Genomic DNA, 17,313 nt, shown 5'->3' with positions numbered 1-17,313 from the left:
ATTTTATTTTTACTTACGCAGCATTGTCAAGAGTTAGAACAATTGAGGGCTTGCTTATTTGAGCCATTTTCAATAGAGAGAGTCAAAAGCATATATAAGAGAAGGGTGTACTTTCCTGTTAAAGGGAACATTCATTATTATCGATGATTTTTTTTTCTCGATATATCGATATTAACAAATTGAAACATATCAGCTGACAACTACGATAAATAAAATATTGTTCAGAATCAACAAACAATAATAAATTTTAAAAACATATTGAAATGAAACTAACCTATGTTCTAAACTAACCTAACAAAACTAACCAAACTTGCTGTAACATTTAAAAACTCCGTTTAATATTATCCACTCGTCGTTTCTGTTATCAAACGGAATTTTTAAATGATACAGCAAGTTTGGTTCGTTATGACGTTAGATTAGCTTATAACAGTTTCATTTCTTAATCCATATAATAGAAATAGACTATATTTTAGCCTAAAGATCAGCTGTCAATTTGTATCGTAAAGGAAAACAAAAGTATCGATATACTGTATCGAGAGAAAAAAAATCATCGATAATAATGAATATTCCCTTTAACAGGAAAGTACCAAGAGAAGCAAATGGTAAGTAAATAAAAACGATATGGCAAGACTTAAGTAAATTGCTTATAACGATGGGTAAAAACCATGAGGTGTCTTGATCAATAACATTTACTCATGTTTTATGTTGTAAACTATATAAATTGTCGCGGATTTATAAGTTTGTTCTAATTTAAGTAAATATATAAATGTGGAAGCGTGAAAGAAGTTTTATTTTTGACAATTAAAGTATTTAAGTTTCAGTTAACATTATCTTTTTGCTATTAGTTCAACTATAGTCCAATTCACATTATTTTCTTTTTATAATCACAACATATGGTATTAATAACATATGTTACAAACAGTCTTTTTGGAACTGTTATGGCTTTGCCGCACTCCGGCCATTTGAGAAATTTCTTCAACGCACCTGGTTATAGTCTCATCACGGTTAATTTCAAGAGGGTAGAGTAATTTTAAAGGTCGATTTATTTTCTTTTTGTTGCTTGAAGTGCATCTTATGCTATGTCGAGCAATCTGTCACTATAGTTATTAAAAGAAGGAAGTTAACTCAAAATAAAAAGTTTAATAGGCTACTCAATGATCAGAAATCTAAAGAATCAATCTAGTGCCAACAAAGTTTGTCAATCTAAATCAAATTCGGTGTCTGAACAGATTGGGGTTTTATAATACAATTTTGTAGGAAGGCAAACTAGGAGTAACACGATAAACACGATGGCTTAAAAAAAAACCCCAAAACACATTTTTGATTAAGAGCTCAAATGAGCCAGAAAAGACGTTGGAAGTCGAGCGGAACCCTTTTGTCCGAAGCTCCAAGGTTCAGAGGTCGCCACCACCGAAAAACGTGAGGACATCTCCCCCACCTGCTACCACCAAATGCACTAAGGAGTTCCCCCATTTAGGATCTCCTTCGGCAAGTGGAGCTGGGAACGGTGCGGAAAACTTTGGAGATGCAGGCGTCGAGCTGGCGTTGCCAGCAACTCCCCTGCCGATAAGTTCTGTTGTAGGGATGCCCGAGGAGCCTTTCACAGCAACGTTGAGGTCGGAAGGCTCTGAGATGGTGCTTCTGCGTCAGAAATATCTTGACGCAGAGGTTAACATCGAAACCCGCCTGCGAGACATGGAAGAGACGATTAAAGCTATGCTGGACACCTTCCGGACCCAGAAAGCCGTAAACCAAGTTGTTAAAAACGGCATGGCCAAACTAGAGGATGACCTTGGCTTCGTTTTTGCCTGCCGGGGGGTGAGCAAGGTGGCGATGGAGAAGAGTACCGAGAAGGTTGTGTCTCTGTCACACGAAAGAACGCTACCTTCTAAGAAACGTAAGAGGCCTTCCACATCGGACAAAAAAGAGAAGAAGGAGTCCAGACCAAAAGGACCACGGTAAAGGCCAAGGCGACTCAGACAAACCTATTAATGCTGTGCCCAGATCCTTTTCGGACGTAGCTGCAGCTCCAGTGAAGCACCTACAGCTACAGCTACCTACGACCCCCCTTCAGGGAAGTTCCCGAAAGGGGTCAGTTGTAGAGACAACTAGGGCTGCGTGGGAAAAACGCCGTTCCCGAAAGGAGGAGAGGCAATTGAGGCGGACGGAGGTCACCTCTATAAAGAATGTGGCAGTGAAGGCACAGCCGACCGGCGTGGCCCAACCTAGGCCCGGCTCGGTCTCTGCTCCGAAAAAGTCCCGGCCAAAAAAGCTTAGGACGGAGGCAATCCTGGTCAAACCCTAGAATTATATTCGTTTTTCCATTCAATAAAATTCATAATGTATTCATTTGCAATTGTTTAACTACTATATTACTCTAATTGTTTTTTGTTTTTTTGTTTTTTTTGTTCTGGAGGTCTTGGGATATGAATGAATGTTATATCTTACGTGTTTTCATTCGTCGTATACTTATCATCCCATACAGTTTAACTGTCAGGCGGTTATCAGTAACCAATATGGTATAGGCCGAAATTGTTTGGGTTGAATGTAATCACTAGCCGAAACTGTACCCAAAAACTGTTTGAAAACAAGTAAATAAACCATCCCAGTGGGTTTTAAGCTTAAAATGTAAATTCAGGTGTCAAAAAACCATAATAAAATCTCTGCGTAAAAAAATTGCTTCTCTTCACTGGGAAATAGTTTGTAGCTATGTTGATCACCCTATAATTGTATGCCAACAAAAATTTTCTCTTTTTAATATTGTAAGTACAAATAATTTAGAAGCTTGATGGTGAGGGTCAATGGCAATAGAGTATAATGCCCTGACGACTCCGCTCAATATTGTGGACGCGTCTGCGAACGCCACCTAGTAAATTATTTTTGGAACTGTCCCAAATAATTTTTTTCATCCTTATGCACTTGTACTGGTACAATATGTTTCAAAAGATTTTTATACATTTATAAAACATACTGCTTTCATTGAAATAGAAAGTTTGGTCATCGTGGTTAAATGGGAACTGCCTTGTTTTGAGGTGCAAGCATGAAACAGATTTTACTTGAAAACCGTTCGAGATAGAAAAGAACTAAACATTAAATACAAAAGTTGTAGGTAATATCATTCTACACTGACGGTTTCCACCAAATTTAAGATCCAAGCATTAGTTTAGCTTATACATGCCAAAATATAAATGCATACATGGTAGAGTTTCACCGGAAACAGCTTTCACCCCCCTAAACCCGCCTTAAATTTTGAGTTTTGTAAAACCCCGACTTATTGCACAGCTACACCATACAGAGACCCCCTATGCCAAGTTTGGTAGTTCTTGGTTGTATAGTTTGTGAGATATAGTGATCATCTGCCAGTCAGTGGATTTGCCCTTTATAAGTATAGATTAATACTTAAAACTTTACTACTTTATTCTGAAATGGCGACCATACGAATGTTAGTATTTTATTTAAGCCAAGTATGAATGGGGATGAATATAGGATAAGTGGCACGATCTTGTAGTCTTGTTAGTCACTAAGGCCGACACGTTCCTTAGACACTGCCCATTCAGCCAATGGCAACTAAAGGGACCTACAGTTTATAGTGGAATCCGAACCATATTTTTGCCTTGTAATTGACAAATTGGTCTAATTATCAGGATAGCAACTGCGGATCGTCGTAGTTGGCATACTCATTAGTGCGGACGTTAATCCACACCAGGGAGTGTCGCATCCACAGTGCATGCCTATAATTATCCACAATTCGTGACCTCCAAGTAGCTAGGCTACAGGACTATGAACAGAATTTTAATTTTAAAATACTAGCTACTTGGGATGTATAAAAAAATAAAATGAAAGCTCAATAGAGCAATGGGGGAATTGCGGCACCATCTTCAAATTGAATGCTTCGAATTTTACGTCTACTTCCCCGTAGCCTAAGCGAAACTGCTCGAATGATGGAAAGCTGGCTTTGGATCCTCAACCATCCGATAATTTGGGAGTATGGTTTTACAGCCAGGGCTTCGCTTGTTCTCCTCTGAAACGCTTCATGTTTAGTATTTGTTAAATAGCCGTTGGTCATATTCTGTAAAAGAAAGGCCATTGCAATTCCATACTGCTGCAGTAATTTCTGTTTTGTACTATTCCAAATTTGACCTCCGGAAACCGAAATCAATGAAGAAATAAACGGTGTTAGCAATCTGGCACACATTTCTCCCATTCGCTTGTCAGCAACCTTTAGCGTGGGTAAGATATGGGAGTAACTATGATATTTTATAGGGAAAATCACAAAAGTCGCAATAGCTTTTTAGCCGTAATTTTTACAGCAATAGGTTGCAACATTTTCTTTAGAATTATAAGGACCATAACAGACGCATTTGAATCAGATCTGGTTTTTTTAAATCCGATTTTCTATTTTTTATGGGTTTAAATGGGGAAATAACATAAGTTACAATAACTTTTGAACCATAATTTTTACAGCAATGGGACTCCTGTGCTCAACTATTGACTGGAAGGTTTTTTCCGATATTGTCGTATGTTACCCTACAGACCAGTAACTGTTCAGCCTCCTGGTATCCTCGAACGAGGTCAGTGATGATGCTCATCTCATCAGCTGATCCTCGCAGATGGAAACAGGTGCAGAAGAAGCGATGTAGCAGACGACACATCAGCGACCTCTTCACACGCACACTCACTGACACGTCTGAAACACAAACACACTACTTTCAACAGCTGTAAAACAACGTGTTTAAAATACAGATACAATTGATGTGAACATAGACTAGTTATTGGTGCCATTTTGAATCAGATTCAAACTTTGTGGGTACCGGTACTTGAGACGTGTCACATCGAGTTTTTGTGGACGTTTGAAATTTTGAGTTTCTGTAATAAAAAATATTTTTTTTTACATTTTATTCCTTTTGTGTATGGATTTATTTTATTCAAATGATCGAACCTAGTAACCTAGAACACATTTAATGGCACCTTAACATAGATGTTATCTCCTAGTCTGTGATTTGATGCATATTTACTTTTGACTAATTTAAATTGTCATATGGTTTTGTTTTGTTGTTGTCATAATAGTTTTATATGAGTTGTTGAAAATAGAAGTGTGGTTTTAAAAAGTCTAGTTTTTTTCTAATTTTATCTTTATAGTTTTCATCACTTTAAGAAGGTAGGTGTGTAGTGTAAAACAACATTTGGCGACCGTGACAGGACTTGTTTTTCACCTATCTCTATGATGGAAAATCTAAAGAAAAATAGAACAGTATATAGGGCTTATTTTTCTAAAACATTGAACAAACTAAACAGTTTAGTTGAAAATGAAACCACAGACAAAATTGAAATTCAAACCACTCTAAAGCTTTTGGAGATAAAGATTGATGAACTCCAGGTTTTGAATTCTCAGATCTTTGATTTGTTATTGAATAATGATAATGTTTCTGAAGATAAGCTGTTAGCTGAAACAATCTTAGCTGGAGAATATTTAGCTTTGTTTGAAGCTGTAAAATTAAGAGTCCAGAATTTACTACAACAAAGTAACGATGTAGTTAGTGTTCATTCTGGATCTTGCTGTAACAATGCTAGTAAGAAGAAATTTAAGCTCCCTAAAATTGAGATCAAAAAGTTTGATGGAGAATTGATCAATTGGCTACCTTTCTGGAGTCAAATTAGCAAAATTCATAGTGACTCAGACATTGATTCAGAAGATAAGTTTCAATATTTATTGCAATCCATAGTTACCGGATCAAGAGCTTTTGATGTAGTTCAGAGTTTTCCTCCAACTGGTGCAAACTATCCAAAAGCAATTGAATGTTTGAAAGCCAGATTTGGTAAAGATGACCTATTGGTAGAGGTTTATGTCAGGGAACTCTTTAAAATTGTTTTACAAAATGCTCTAGGAGGCAAGAACACAATGAACTTACAAAGTTTATATGACAAACTTGAGTCTCATATGCGTGCATTAGATACCTTGGGAGTTACAACAGATAAATGTTCCTCCATGTTATACCCGTTAGTTGAAAGTTGTATGCCTGAAGATCTCTTAAGGGCGTGGCAAAGAAGCCCTTTGAAAGTAGGTACAGACCCTCAGGAAAGACTCAACAATTTAATGAAGTTTATGTTGTCTGAAGTTGAAGGGGAACAGAGAATCGGTCTAGCCATGGCAGGTTTTGGGATAAGTAGCTCTGGGAAGGAGAAATCTTTTAAAAGGTCACCTCGAACTCAACCAGGTAAGATAGACATACCAACAGCTTCATGCCTCATGTCCTCTGGTAAAACTCAAAACTCTTATACAAAGTGTGTCTTTTGTGATAAGAATCATAAGAGTAGTAACTGTTTTGCTGCTCAGAAATTGCCATTGTCTCATAAGGTGTCCACTTTAAAGGAAAAGAGGTGCTGGTTCCTTTGCTTGCAGCCTGGTCACCGTATTAAGAATTGTAGAGCTCATTTGTCATGTTCTAATTGTAAAAGGAAACATTATCCTATAATGTGTCCTAGTATTCATTCCAAAGAAGTAGTGAATGAGTGTGTAAGCAAATGTGTTGATGAGGTATCTAAAGAAATGACAGTAGTGGAAGATACCGCTTTGGCCAATAAATCAAGTAGCAAAGTGAAAGTGTTTCTGCAAACAGTTAAGGCAAGATTAAGAACCCCAGGTAGTAATCAATTTGAGACTGTTCGCATTCTTTTTGATTCTGGTTCACAGCGTTCTTACATTTTAAAGGACTTGGCTGAAAAAATGAATTACGAAAGCTTAGGAGAAGAAACAATCATACACTCTCTTTTTGGTAATGTCAAATCTGGTGAAGTAATTCATAACAGACATCGTGTGTTTCTAACCAGTCAAGATTACAGTTACAACTGCAACTTTGAGGTATTGAGTCAAACTACCATATGTGGGGAAATTCCACCTGTTACCGAAGGTCCCTGGATACAGGAACTTTTAGAGAAAAATGTTTCTCTGACTGACATACATGAGACCGAGCTACCAATTGGTATTTTGATTGGAGCGGATATAGCGGGTAAACTATTCACTGGAAATATGATTCAACTGAAATCTGGACTAGTGGCTATGGAAACTCTTCTGGGATGGACACTGATGGGTAAGGCTATAATTAGTTGTAGTACAGGTTCAACTACACTCTCCACTGTTGTAACATTTTTTTTTTTTTTTTTTTTTTTTTTTTTTTTTAACTTAATTTTATTTTACAATCTGTTCAGTACTTTGAACAATTAGTAAAAGGGATAATATAAATAAGTGTCTTGACCAAGAATCTTCCCTGTGAAAGATCTTGCAAAATTAAATAGTCATGTCATAACTAAAACTATACAAATCGGTATGGGAGTTCTAGAACTTTCACAATTTTCAGTCTGTTGGGAAAATCACTATTGTCCAGCAAATTAACGGCTATATTGTTCGGGTGGGTTTCGAGTTTTTCTTGATAGTTCTTGCTAATTCTTGTTATTTCTTCAATTACTGTAGGTATTCTGAAATCTTCATGGATTGTTCGATTCGAAACAAACCACGGAGCATCAACTATTCTTCGTAGCGCCTTTGACTGAAATCTTTGAATAATTGCTAAGTTGGATTTACTTGCCGTTCCCCAAAGCTGTATCCCGTACGTCCAAATAGGTTTGATCATAACTTTGTAAAGTGTGAGTTTATTGGTCAACGAAAGCTTAGATTTTTTGCCTAGAAGCCAGTTGAGTTTACGAACCTTCAAGTCCATTTGTTGTCTTTTACACCAAATATGTGTTTTCCAAGTTAATCGTTTATCCATATGGAATCCTAAATACTTAACGCTGTCCACTTCTGTCAACGCTATATTGTTCAAAGTAACTGGAGGGCAGTTTTCTTGTCTCAGCGTGAATGTTATATGTAAAGATTTTGTTTCATTAACTTTAGTTCTCCATTTTTTTAGCCACAGTTCGAAATCATTTAATGCAACTTGCAATTGATTTGAAGCATCTTGAGGATTTTCGTGAATGGAGAGAAATGCAGTATCATCCGCAAACGTAGCAACCGTAATATTTTGGCCCACGGGGATGTCGGAGGTATATAGTAGATATAAAACAGGTCCAAGAACACTGCCTTGGGGTACTCCAGATTGAATAGGCTTCAAGTCGGTTAAAATTTCTTGAAATTTAATCTGGAAGAATCGTTCATTTAAGTAAGATTTTAACAAACTGTAAAAAGAATGGGGGAGCAAGGATTTAAGTTTATACAGAAGTCCAGTGTGCCACACTTTATCGAATGCCTGTTGTACATCCAGAAATGCAGCAGAACAGTACTTTTTTCTTTCAAATGAATTTTTAATGATGTCTACTAGTCTGTGGGTTTGTTCAACTGTAGAGTGTCCTTTCCGGAAGCCAAACTGATGCTCAGGAATCAAATTTAAGTCTTCTATAATTGGGTTCAATCTTCTTAGGATTAGTTTTTCAAATAATTTGGATATAACAGGAAGCAAACTTATGGGTCTGTAGGACGAGACCTCATTTGGTGGTTTGCCTGGTTTTGGAATGACCACAAGTTGAGCTATCTTCAATTGAACTGGAAAATATTCTAGCCGTAATATTGCGTTAAATATGAAGGTCAGCAATAATATTCCTTTTCGTGGCAATTCTTTCAGAATCCTGCCAGTGATTAAATCGTATCCGGGACTTTTCTTTGGGTTTATTTCCTTTTGTATTACTTTTAGAACTTCGGACGGTGTACAGGGTGATATAGGCAAAGATAATTGATTAGGTGAATCCAAATATTCAAAAATATCACTCTCGTCGTTTGGTGGATTGGGAAGTAAGGGCTTGAATACTTCTGAAAAGTAATTTGAGAATATACTTGCTTTCTCCATGTTAGTTTTGGCCCAATTTCCATCATTTTTCCTGATAGGTGGAACATGTTGTACTGGGCGCTTTACGTACCTCGTGGATTTCCATAAGGAGTAATCTGTGGCTTCAGTTGGAGATAAATTGTTGGTAAAGTCGGAAAACCATTCATTCTTTAGATTTACTAAACATCGTTTTAAAGTTTGAGCTGCATGATTAAACCTATTTTTATCAGCTGGGTTTCGAGTATTCTGCCAAATCCGTCTTAGCTTGCGTTTCTCAGCAATTCGTTTTTTTATAAACAAAGGATAGTTTAACATCAATGTTTATTAATGATGCTGACATATCGGAACTGTGGAGATTAGACACTATAGGCATTACTGATACAAGTGAATCAGTTTCCAAAGAGCAAAAGGCTTTGGCAGTTAAAAAGCATTTTATAAAAACTACCACTATAAATGAAGAAGGTCGATATGAAGTAAGTTTGCCCTGGGTTGATTGTCATCCTCCTTTGCCTAGTAACAGAGAGATAGCCGAAAAGAGGTTATCAACAGTTGTAAAGAAATTGGATGGTAACAATTTAACCGAAGACTATGAATCAGTTTTTAAACAGTGGTTAAGTGATGGCATCATTGAAGCTGTACCTTCTGACGATTTGAACAACAACTTTCACTACCTGCCACATAGACCTGTAGTGAAGGAGAGTAGTATTACCACACGAATTCGTCCAGTGTTTGATGCATCAGCAAAGACCAAGTTTTCACCCTCATTGAACGACTGTATTGAAAATGGACCAAATTTAATTGAACTGATTCCTTCTGATATGATGCGTTTTAGGGAAGGGAAGTTTGGAGTTATTGCTGATATAGCAAAAGCCTTCTTACAGATATCGTTAAATGTACAAGATAGAGATTTTCTTCGGTTTTTATGGTTTGACATCAATGAAAGAAGCCGAAGTATTGTTTACCGCCATAAAAGAGTTGTTTTTGGAGTGAAATGTAGTCCATTTCTTCTAGGGGCAGTAATTGATCTGCATCTTCAAAAATCTATGACTTCTCAGGAGTTTGATGATAATGTGGTAAAGAAGCTGAGTAAAAGTTTTTACGTGGACAATGTTTCGACCAGTGTAGATACTTATGAGGAACTAAAACACTTTGTTGAAGAATCGAAACAAGTTATGGCTGCCGCTAAGTTTGATTTAAGAGGATGGCATGCCACGAGCGTCATTGAAGAAGGAGATAACAAGTTCGTCACTAATGTTTTGGGAGTTCAATGGAACTATATTGAGGACGTTCTGTTTTTTAACCTGACGAACTGTATTAAAGATTTGGACGTGTCTCGAATCACAAAGAGAGACATTTTATCCATATCTCACAAGATCTTTGATCCAATTGGTATCCTTTGCCCTGTTACTTTGTTTCCTAAACTTCTTCTGCAAAGTATGTGGGACTTGAAAATTGACTGGGACACTGAAGTAAGTTCAGACATCAGTAAACGATTCATACTGTGGTATAATGAGTTAAGCGCTCTTGAAAAAGTGAAAATACCCCGATGGATAGGTAAAATGACTATGGATTCAAATGGTTGTAGTATTCATACATTTTGCGACGCAAGTAAAGATGCCTATGCTACAGTTATTTACTTGAGAGTTGAAATTGAAGATGAAGTAAGAGTCCAATTATTGTCTGCAAAATCAAGAGTTGCTCCTCTGAATAAAACTACGATTCCAAGGTTGGAATTATTAGCCGCCACGGTGGGAGCACGTCTCACAAGCTGGACTAAAAATCAAAGTTCAAAAAAGGTTCATGTTTGAGTAGTAATACTACTCGGTGGGAGGATGTTATATCTCCTAGTCTGTGATTAGATGCATATTTACTTTTGACTAATTTAAATTGTCATATGGTTTTGTTTTGTTGTTGTCATAATAGTTTTATATGAGTTGTTGAAAATAGAAGTGTGGTTTTAAAAAGTCTAGTTTTTTTCTAATTTTATCTTTATAGTTTTCATCACTTTAAGAAGGTAGGTGTGTAGTGTAAAACAACAATAATACTGATGTTGTATTTGATTTTTTTCTGCATGTTCATTAGTCACAACTAAAGGCGTGTCCACATCTGCATTTAGTGCAGTATATATCTATTTTAAATCAGTTCATCATGGTCTCTTTTTTCATTGCTTTAGTACAATACATAAAGACAACTTTCAATTGGACCGCATAATAAGCATATCACAGACTATAATCATGCCAAAAATAACATGGAAATAGCTTATGTCTTTGATTCATACTTCAAAGAAGTGTGAAGCCATACAATATAAATCCGAATGTCTAACAGGAAATTTTGGAATTCCTCTATTCTCCAAATCAATTTGATTTACCAATAAAATTATTTACACCATCTGAAGGGTAGCTGAAGTAATAAAAGACGATTTAAGCTGCAAAAAAGCCCCCGATTATGATTTGATAACAGGCAAAGTGTTGAAAGAGCTGCCAAGAAAAGGTATAGTTTTCCTTACAGTACTTTTCAATGCAGTTTTACGACAATACAGTGGAAGATTTTAAACATTGTTTGTTATTCCGAAACCTGGTAAACCTTTAACTCAAGCCTGTCTTTAACTCATATCGACCTACATATTTTCTTCCCGTTGTTTCTAAAGTTTTTGAAAAACCTTTTTTTATAAAGACTCCAAATTATAATCGATGAAAAAGAATTGTTCCCACCAGTTTGGATTCTGCCAAAGACATGCCACCATCGAGCAAGTTCATAAATAGTGGGATGTAATCAAGGAATATCTTGAAATAAACGTTTCTGATCATCTGCATTCTTAGACGTAGCCCAGGTGCTTTATAAAGTCTGGCATACTGGATTATTGTTCAAAATTAAAACTTCGCTACCTCATACTTACTATGGAGTACTGAAGTCATATTTGTCCATGTTTATTTTTTCAAATTAAATCCCAAGATGTATTTACAGATGTTCATGAAATTGAATCAGGGGTACCGCAAGGTAGTACTCTCTTGGTCCTATTGTATAACTTTTGTTACTTATGATCTTTCCAAGAACTCTTTTTTGTTATCAAATCAGGATCCTATTTTGGCATCAACAAACTTATAGGCTATATTAGATTACTTGTCTCAGTGGCACACAATTGGAAAATTAAAGTAAACGAAACAAAATCCATATCAAGCTACATTCACAATGTCAACAAGAACTCCCCCCCCACCACATTGGATAATGACATGCTTCCTAATTTTCTGGAGGTTAACCTCCTCGATGATAGCGAAGCTACTTTTATAGGCTCAGAAGAATTCATCCAATCGATCTTCCAAATCGTTAATAGTTTAATTTTTAGCGAATTTTCCTATAGGGAAGTAGCTATTACCGTAGGTGGCACGGTAAGGCCTATGCCGGGAACCGATTTAATTTTTTCATTTTGATGTCCCCAGAGGCCAAAAACACAATTCGTTCAAATTTATATATATATATATCTATATATATAAAAGGCAAAGCCCTCACTGACAGACTGACTGACTCACTCACTCACTCATCACTAATTCTCCCACTTCCCATTTACATAGGAGGCTGAAATTCGGTACACCGATTCTTTGGGCATTAAATAGGAAAACTAAGTAGTTTTTATTCTGATCGGACTCTCGGGCTCCACCCCAGTGGCTATGGAGTTTCCCATGTCAACCTTATGAGTACTCATATTTAAATGAAATTAAAGAATCTTAACAGCTGTTTCAAATAAACAAGTTGGTTCTGTTCTATGATGTTCAATAGCATTAAAGTTACTAGTACAGGTAAAACTCACCTAAAAAAACATAAAAATTAGTCCATTCATGAAACTTAAAGGAAACGTAGTAATTACCATTAGGTTTTGAAATCTGAAGAGTCCCTAGTGATTGTGGGGGTGGAAGTACCATTTTATGGGGGTTAAAGTTTATGGGGGTATTGATTTTGAGAAAATTTTTATTTATGGGATCTAAGCAAGTGAGGTGTCGTTTTCTATGTTTCTTAGGATGCAGAATCGAAAAAGAACAAAAAAGCAATACAACCGACGGTTTACTAGAAAAAGACTAATTTATTAATGAAAAACTAAATATGACAAATTAGTTAAGTAAAATAATCCAGTTAATATCAATTACTGTATTACAAAATTGACTATGAGTCAATGAGTAAGTGAGTATGAGTAGCAGAAAAATATTTCCGTTCTGGCAGTGATCCTGCGACTTAGGGTGAAGATAATATATGAGACCGAGAATGTAAAACCGCTCGGACCCCAATTTTTTGGTGTCCTCCTACTATTTGCTACCAGTGTCGTTTGCCACCAGTGTCATTTGCCACCAGTAGGGTCAGTTCCTGGAATTCCCGCCGTGACCGTTCCTATGTGTCACAACCATGTATAAATAATTTTTTCTAACTCCAATTACAACTGTGAATTGTGAAAATTAATTTTACCATCTTGTTCGGCAAAAGAAAACGCACATTTTGAGTCCAAACTCACAAAATCGCATGTTAAACAGTATATGCCTATCTATGTTAAGGCATTTTAAACTATTTGAATATTCTTTACATGGCCTAAGATTAGATAATTAATACGAAAATAACATTTGGCACAGTATACGACGCATCAATAAGATTAAATCCCATTAAAATACTTGAAAAACCGCAGTTTCAGTGTTTAGTATTCTGCGTATATACAGAGTGAAGAACTTAGATGTAACTTACCACCATTGCTATCTCAGAAACTATTTGATTTACAGAAAACTGGGCGCGTTCTGGGAACATGTACCGGTGCAGATTAACCGGTGACTTGTTCACCGGTACCGCCCCGGGGCAAGAGTCTTGGTATCCCAGAACGGTTATTCACCGGTTTACGGTACACATCGGATTATAATTTACACATTTACCTATTATTTACTTTATAATATTTAATCCAAACAAACTTGTCCTCACAGAATAAATTATTTGAAAATTATTCACTTAATACGTAATTTAACCCCCTCATAGAATAAATTATTCACTCATTACGCAACATAACCTATAAAACTGATGAACCTTATTCGATGGACCCGCCACATTGCCGTAGCTGGATGCTGTTGTCCAAGAAACAGACCAATCAGAGGCCGCCGGTGTATTATGCACCGTATAATTTCTCCGGTGCATAAATCTTGCACCGGTGGAGGAAAAAGAGGAAATAGCTGTCTGCTAGGTTAACTCACCGGTTTCCCAGAACGACACATTTTTTGCACCGGGGCAACACCGGTGCACCGGTGCATGTTCCCAGAACGCGCTCATTATATGGGGAATTTCAACTATTATCTTATGACATAAAAAAAGATTAATTCCCTTCCTTTACAGTCTGATCTATTCAATATGGCATTTAACTTTAAAATTTCTTATGGGATACCTTGTATTTTATGACGATTTTAGACTGTAATTTTAAACACGTTTTCAATTTATTTCTTTTTATAAAGCTATGTAAAGAATGTTGCAGCATGTTAAACAGCATGTTAAATTTGGTGAAAAGTAGCTTTTTGTTACATTCAGCACATATAGCTCTAAGACGAGTAAGTTTGGAGAAAAAAATTAAAGAATACATTATAAATGTTTTAAAATTGCATCTACATTCTAAAAAGATCATAAAATATATTGAAATTATTCCTTTAAGTTCTTACAAAAAAGACACAAAAAATTGCGTTCTCAGTTCAAATTTCTTATGAATTTTATAAGCCCGCTGTATTTTATAATCTTATTTCTATACATGAGCTTATTCTTATTCTTATTTCTTACATGAGCTACGTCATGAAAAATGTTCACAAAAAGTCACTCTTTTCCAAATGTAACACGCTGTGTTGTAACTCCTAAACAAGTAGTTTTATAAAAGAAATGCAACTACAAAAACGTTTTAAATTGCATTTACATGCTAAAATCATCATAAAGTACGTGTTGTCAAATAAGAAATGTTAAAATTAACCTCAATTTTGGAAAAAAGTAGTGATTAAAAAATGTAGAATTCATATTTTTTTGTCACAAGAAAATAGTTGAAGTTCCTATTTAATGTTTTCTCTAAATCTAATAGCGTCTGAGATAGCAATTGTGGTACCGTTAAGTTGTTCATCCTGTATGTACGTAATATTTATTTAATATGTCATTAAAACAGTTTTTAAATGGCACTCTTATTTTTAATGCATAACTCATCAAACAGAAAAACTATGGGTTCTTAACTCTACTTTGGTGACGGAACTTATGAAATACTCGGAGTTTACGAAGGCTCAGTAGATAAAGTCTTGCATTACTTGTATTATTGAAATATACTCTGTTTTTTTCCTTTCATTTTATTAGAGCAGTATTTTATGTTTCAGCATTCATGATACTTTTTATCTCAAAGATTTATTATTTAACTGTTTACTGTATAAGGAAATTCTTGGTTTAACTCTAAAAACTGTATGTTAGAATATATCTGTATGTTTGTATGTGTGTATGTATGTATTTACAGTATAGCCTAGTATGATGTGTAGGTATGTGTATTAGTATGTGTAGGCAATAGATTAGAATCCTTTGTGCAGTTCAAAAAATTGGAATGAATGTAAATTAGTTTAAATTTTATTTTAGCTTTTAAGTGAGTGTTTTTATGTTTATTATTTTTTATATCAGTGCAGTGTTGATTTTATTTAGATAGTGGAAGTGGACTTTGCCAACCGGTGTCCTACTATATGCCACCAGTGTCGTTTGCCACCAGTGTCATTTGCCACCAGTAGGGTCAGTTCCTGGAATTCCCGCCGTGGCCGTTCCTATGAGTCATAACCATGTAGATGTACTTATAATTTTTTTGGATATTAAATAAATGTTCATAACTCCAGTTACAACTGTGAATAATACAAAAATAACATTTGGCACAGTATACAACGCATCAATGAGATTAAATCCCATTAAAATACTTGAAAAGACGCAGTTTCGGTGTTTAGTATTCTGCGAATATACAGGATGAAGAACTTAAATGTACTCAGAAACTATTCGATTTAGAGAAAACAACTATTCCGATATGGGGAATTTCAACTACTATTTTATGACATTTAAAAACATGAATTCTCTTCCTTTAAAACCTGAAATTTTCAATATTTAACTAAAAAATTCCTTATCGGACACCTTGTATTTTATGACGATTTTAGACTGTAATTTTAAAAATGTTTTCAGTTTAATTTTTTCTATAAAGCTACGTAAAGGAGTTACAGCGTGTAAAATTTAGATTAAAGTAGCTTTTGGTTACATTCAGCATGATACAGCTCCTAAACGAGTAAGTTTGGAGGAAAAGTGCAAAGAATAAATTATGTTTTAAAATTACATCTACATTCTAAAAAGATCATAAAATATATTGAAATTATTCCTTTGAGACGTTAGGTTCATGTAACAGTTATGGGATAAACAACAGACCTAAAAACTGTGTTTTGTTATCATAAGTTATCTTGAAGTTCTTTGGAAAGAATCCTTCATATGTCGGTATTATGCTGTGTAAAATTCTGCCTGATAACTTCTTAAAAATAAGCAACTAAAACATTTATGTTAACCAAGTCTGTCTATCGTCTAAATTTATTTGTTGATTGATTGTGGTTTTATTTAGTACGTTATTAGTTTACATTTTTATTTAGCCGCTTTATATATAGTTTGTATTCAAGATTCATTTAACTGTGAAGTATCATTCTTGTGCAATATGCATCTACTTATATATAGTTCAACTTTGAAAATCTTTGTACAACTAAATCTAGAGTTCTACTGGACCGATTGATTAATTAGTGGGTCATTGGAAAGCTTAATTCATGTAGATTTGCAAATAATTATGAACGTTTTTAGCGAATCCTACTAATATTATAAACGAGAAAGTTTGGATGTTTGTGACAAGTGAACGCGAAAAATACTGGTCGGATTGGGCTGAAATTTGGCATGATGATAGCTCACATTCCCGATTAACATATAGGCATATTCTTATTTCAAAAATCCTTTCGGGCTCCGCCCCAGTGGCTCTGGAGTTTCCCATGTTAACCTTATGAGAAATGGAATTATTGAATCTTAACAGCTGTTTCAATTAAACAAGTTGGTTCTGTTCTATGATGTTCGATAGCATTAAAAGTTACAAGGATTACCAACAGGGTGCAGCACTATTATTTCTTTTACATTTATGACAACAGCTAATTTGCAACCAAAAGGTGAGTGAGCGTAGCGAACGAACTTCAACCTGGAGGCGAGTTAGCGTAGCGAACGAGCTAACCTGAAGGCAAGTGAGCTCAGCGAACGAGCTCCAACCTAAAGGTGAGTGAGCGTAGCGAACGAGCTCCAACCTAAAGGTGAGTGAGCGTAGCGAACAAACTTCAACCAGGATGTGATTGAGCCATGCGAACGAATTAATCTTGAAATTTAAGAAGTTAAACGGGGCAAAGCCCGCGGGTTACAGCTATATAGTTAATAGTTAATAAATAGTTAAATAGTTATAGTTAATAAATAAATA

General features: G+C 35.5%; 1 protein-coding gene across 1 annotated transcript in view; it reads right to left on the bottom strand.

The window, feature by feature from the left end:
* Nucleotides 1–17,313, bottom strand: part of LOC128983586 (phospholipase B1, membrane-associated-like) — a 154,945-nt gene that overhangs the window by 38,803 nt on the left and 98,829 nt on the right. The window contains exon 6 of the mRNA XM_054402921.1: nucleotides 4,536–4,687. Coding sequence (XP_054258896.1) covers nucleotides 4,536–4,687 — 152 coding nt within the window. The remainder of the gene's footprint in view (nucleotides 1–4,535; nucleotides 4,688–17,313) is intronic.

The sequence above is a fragment of the Macrosteles quadrilineatus genome, unplaced genomic scaffold, assembly GCF_028750875.1.
Source record: "Macrosteles quadrilineatus isolate MER2022 unplaced genomic scaffold, UCM_ALF_1.0 Scaffold_1__1_contigs__length_201487025, whole genome shotgun sequence".
Lineage (NCBI taxonomy): Eukaryota > Metazoa > Arthropoda > Insecta > Hemiptera > Cicadellidae > Macrosteles > Macrosteles quadrilineatus.
The sequence above is the reverse complement of the archived record's forward strand: the minus strand, read 5'-3'. Positions and strand labels throughout refer to the sequence as shown.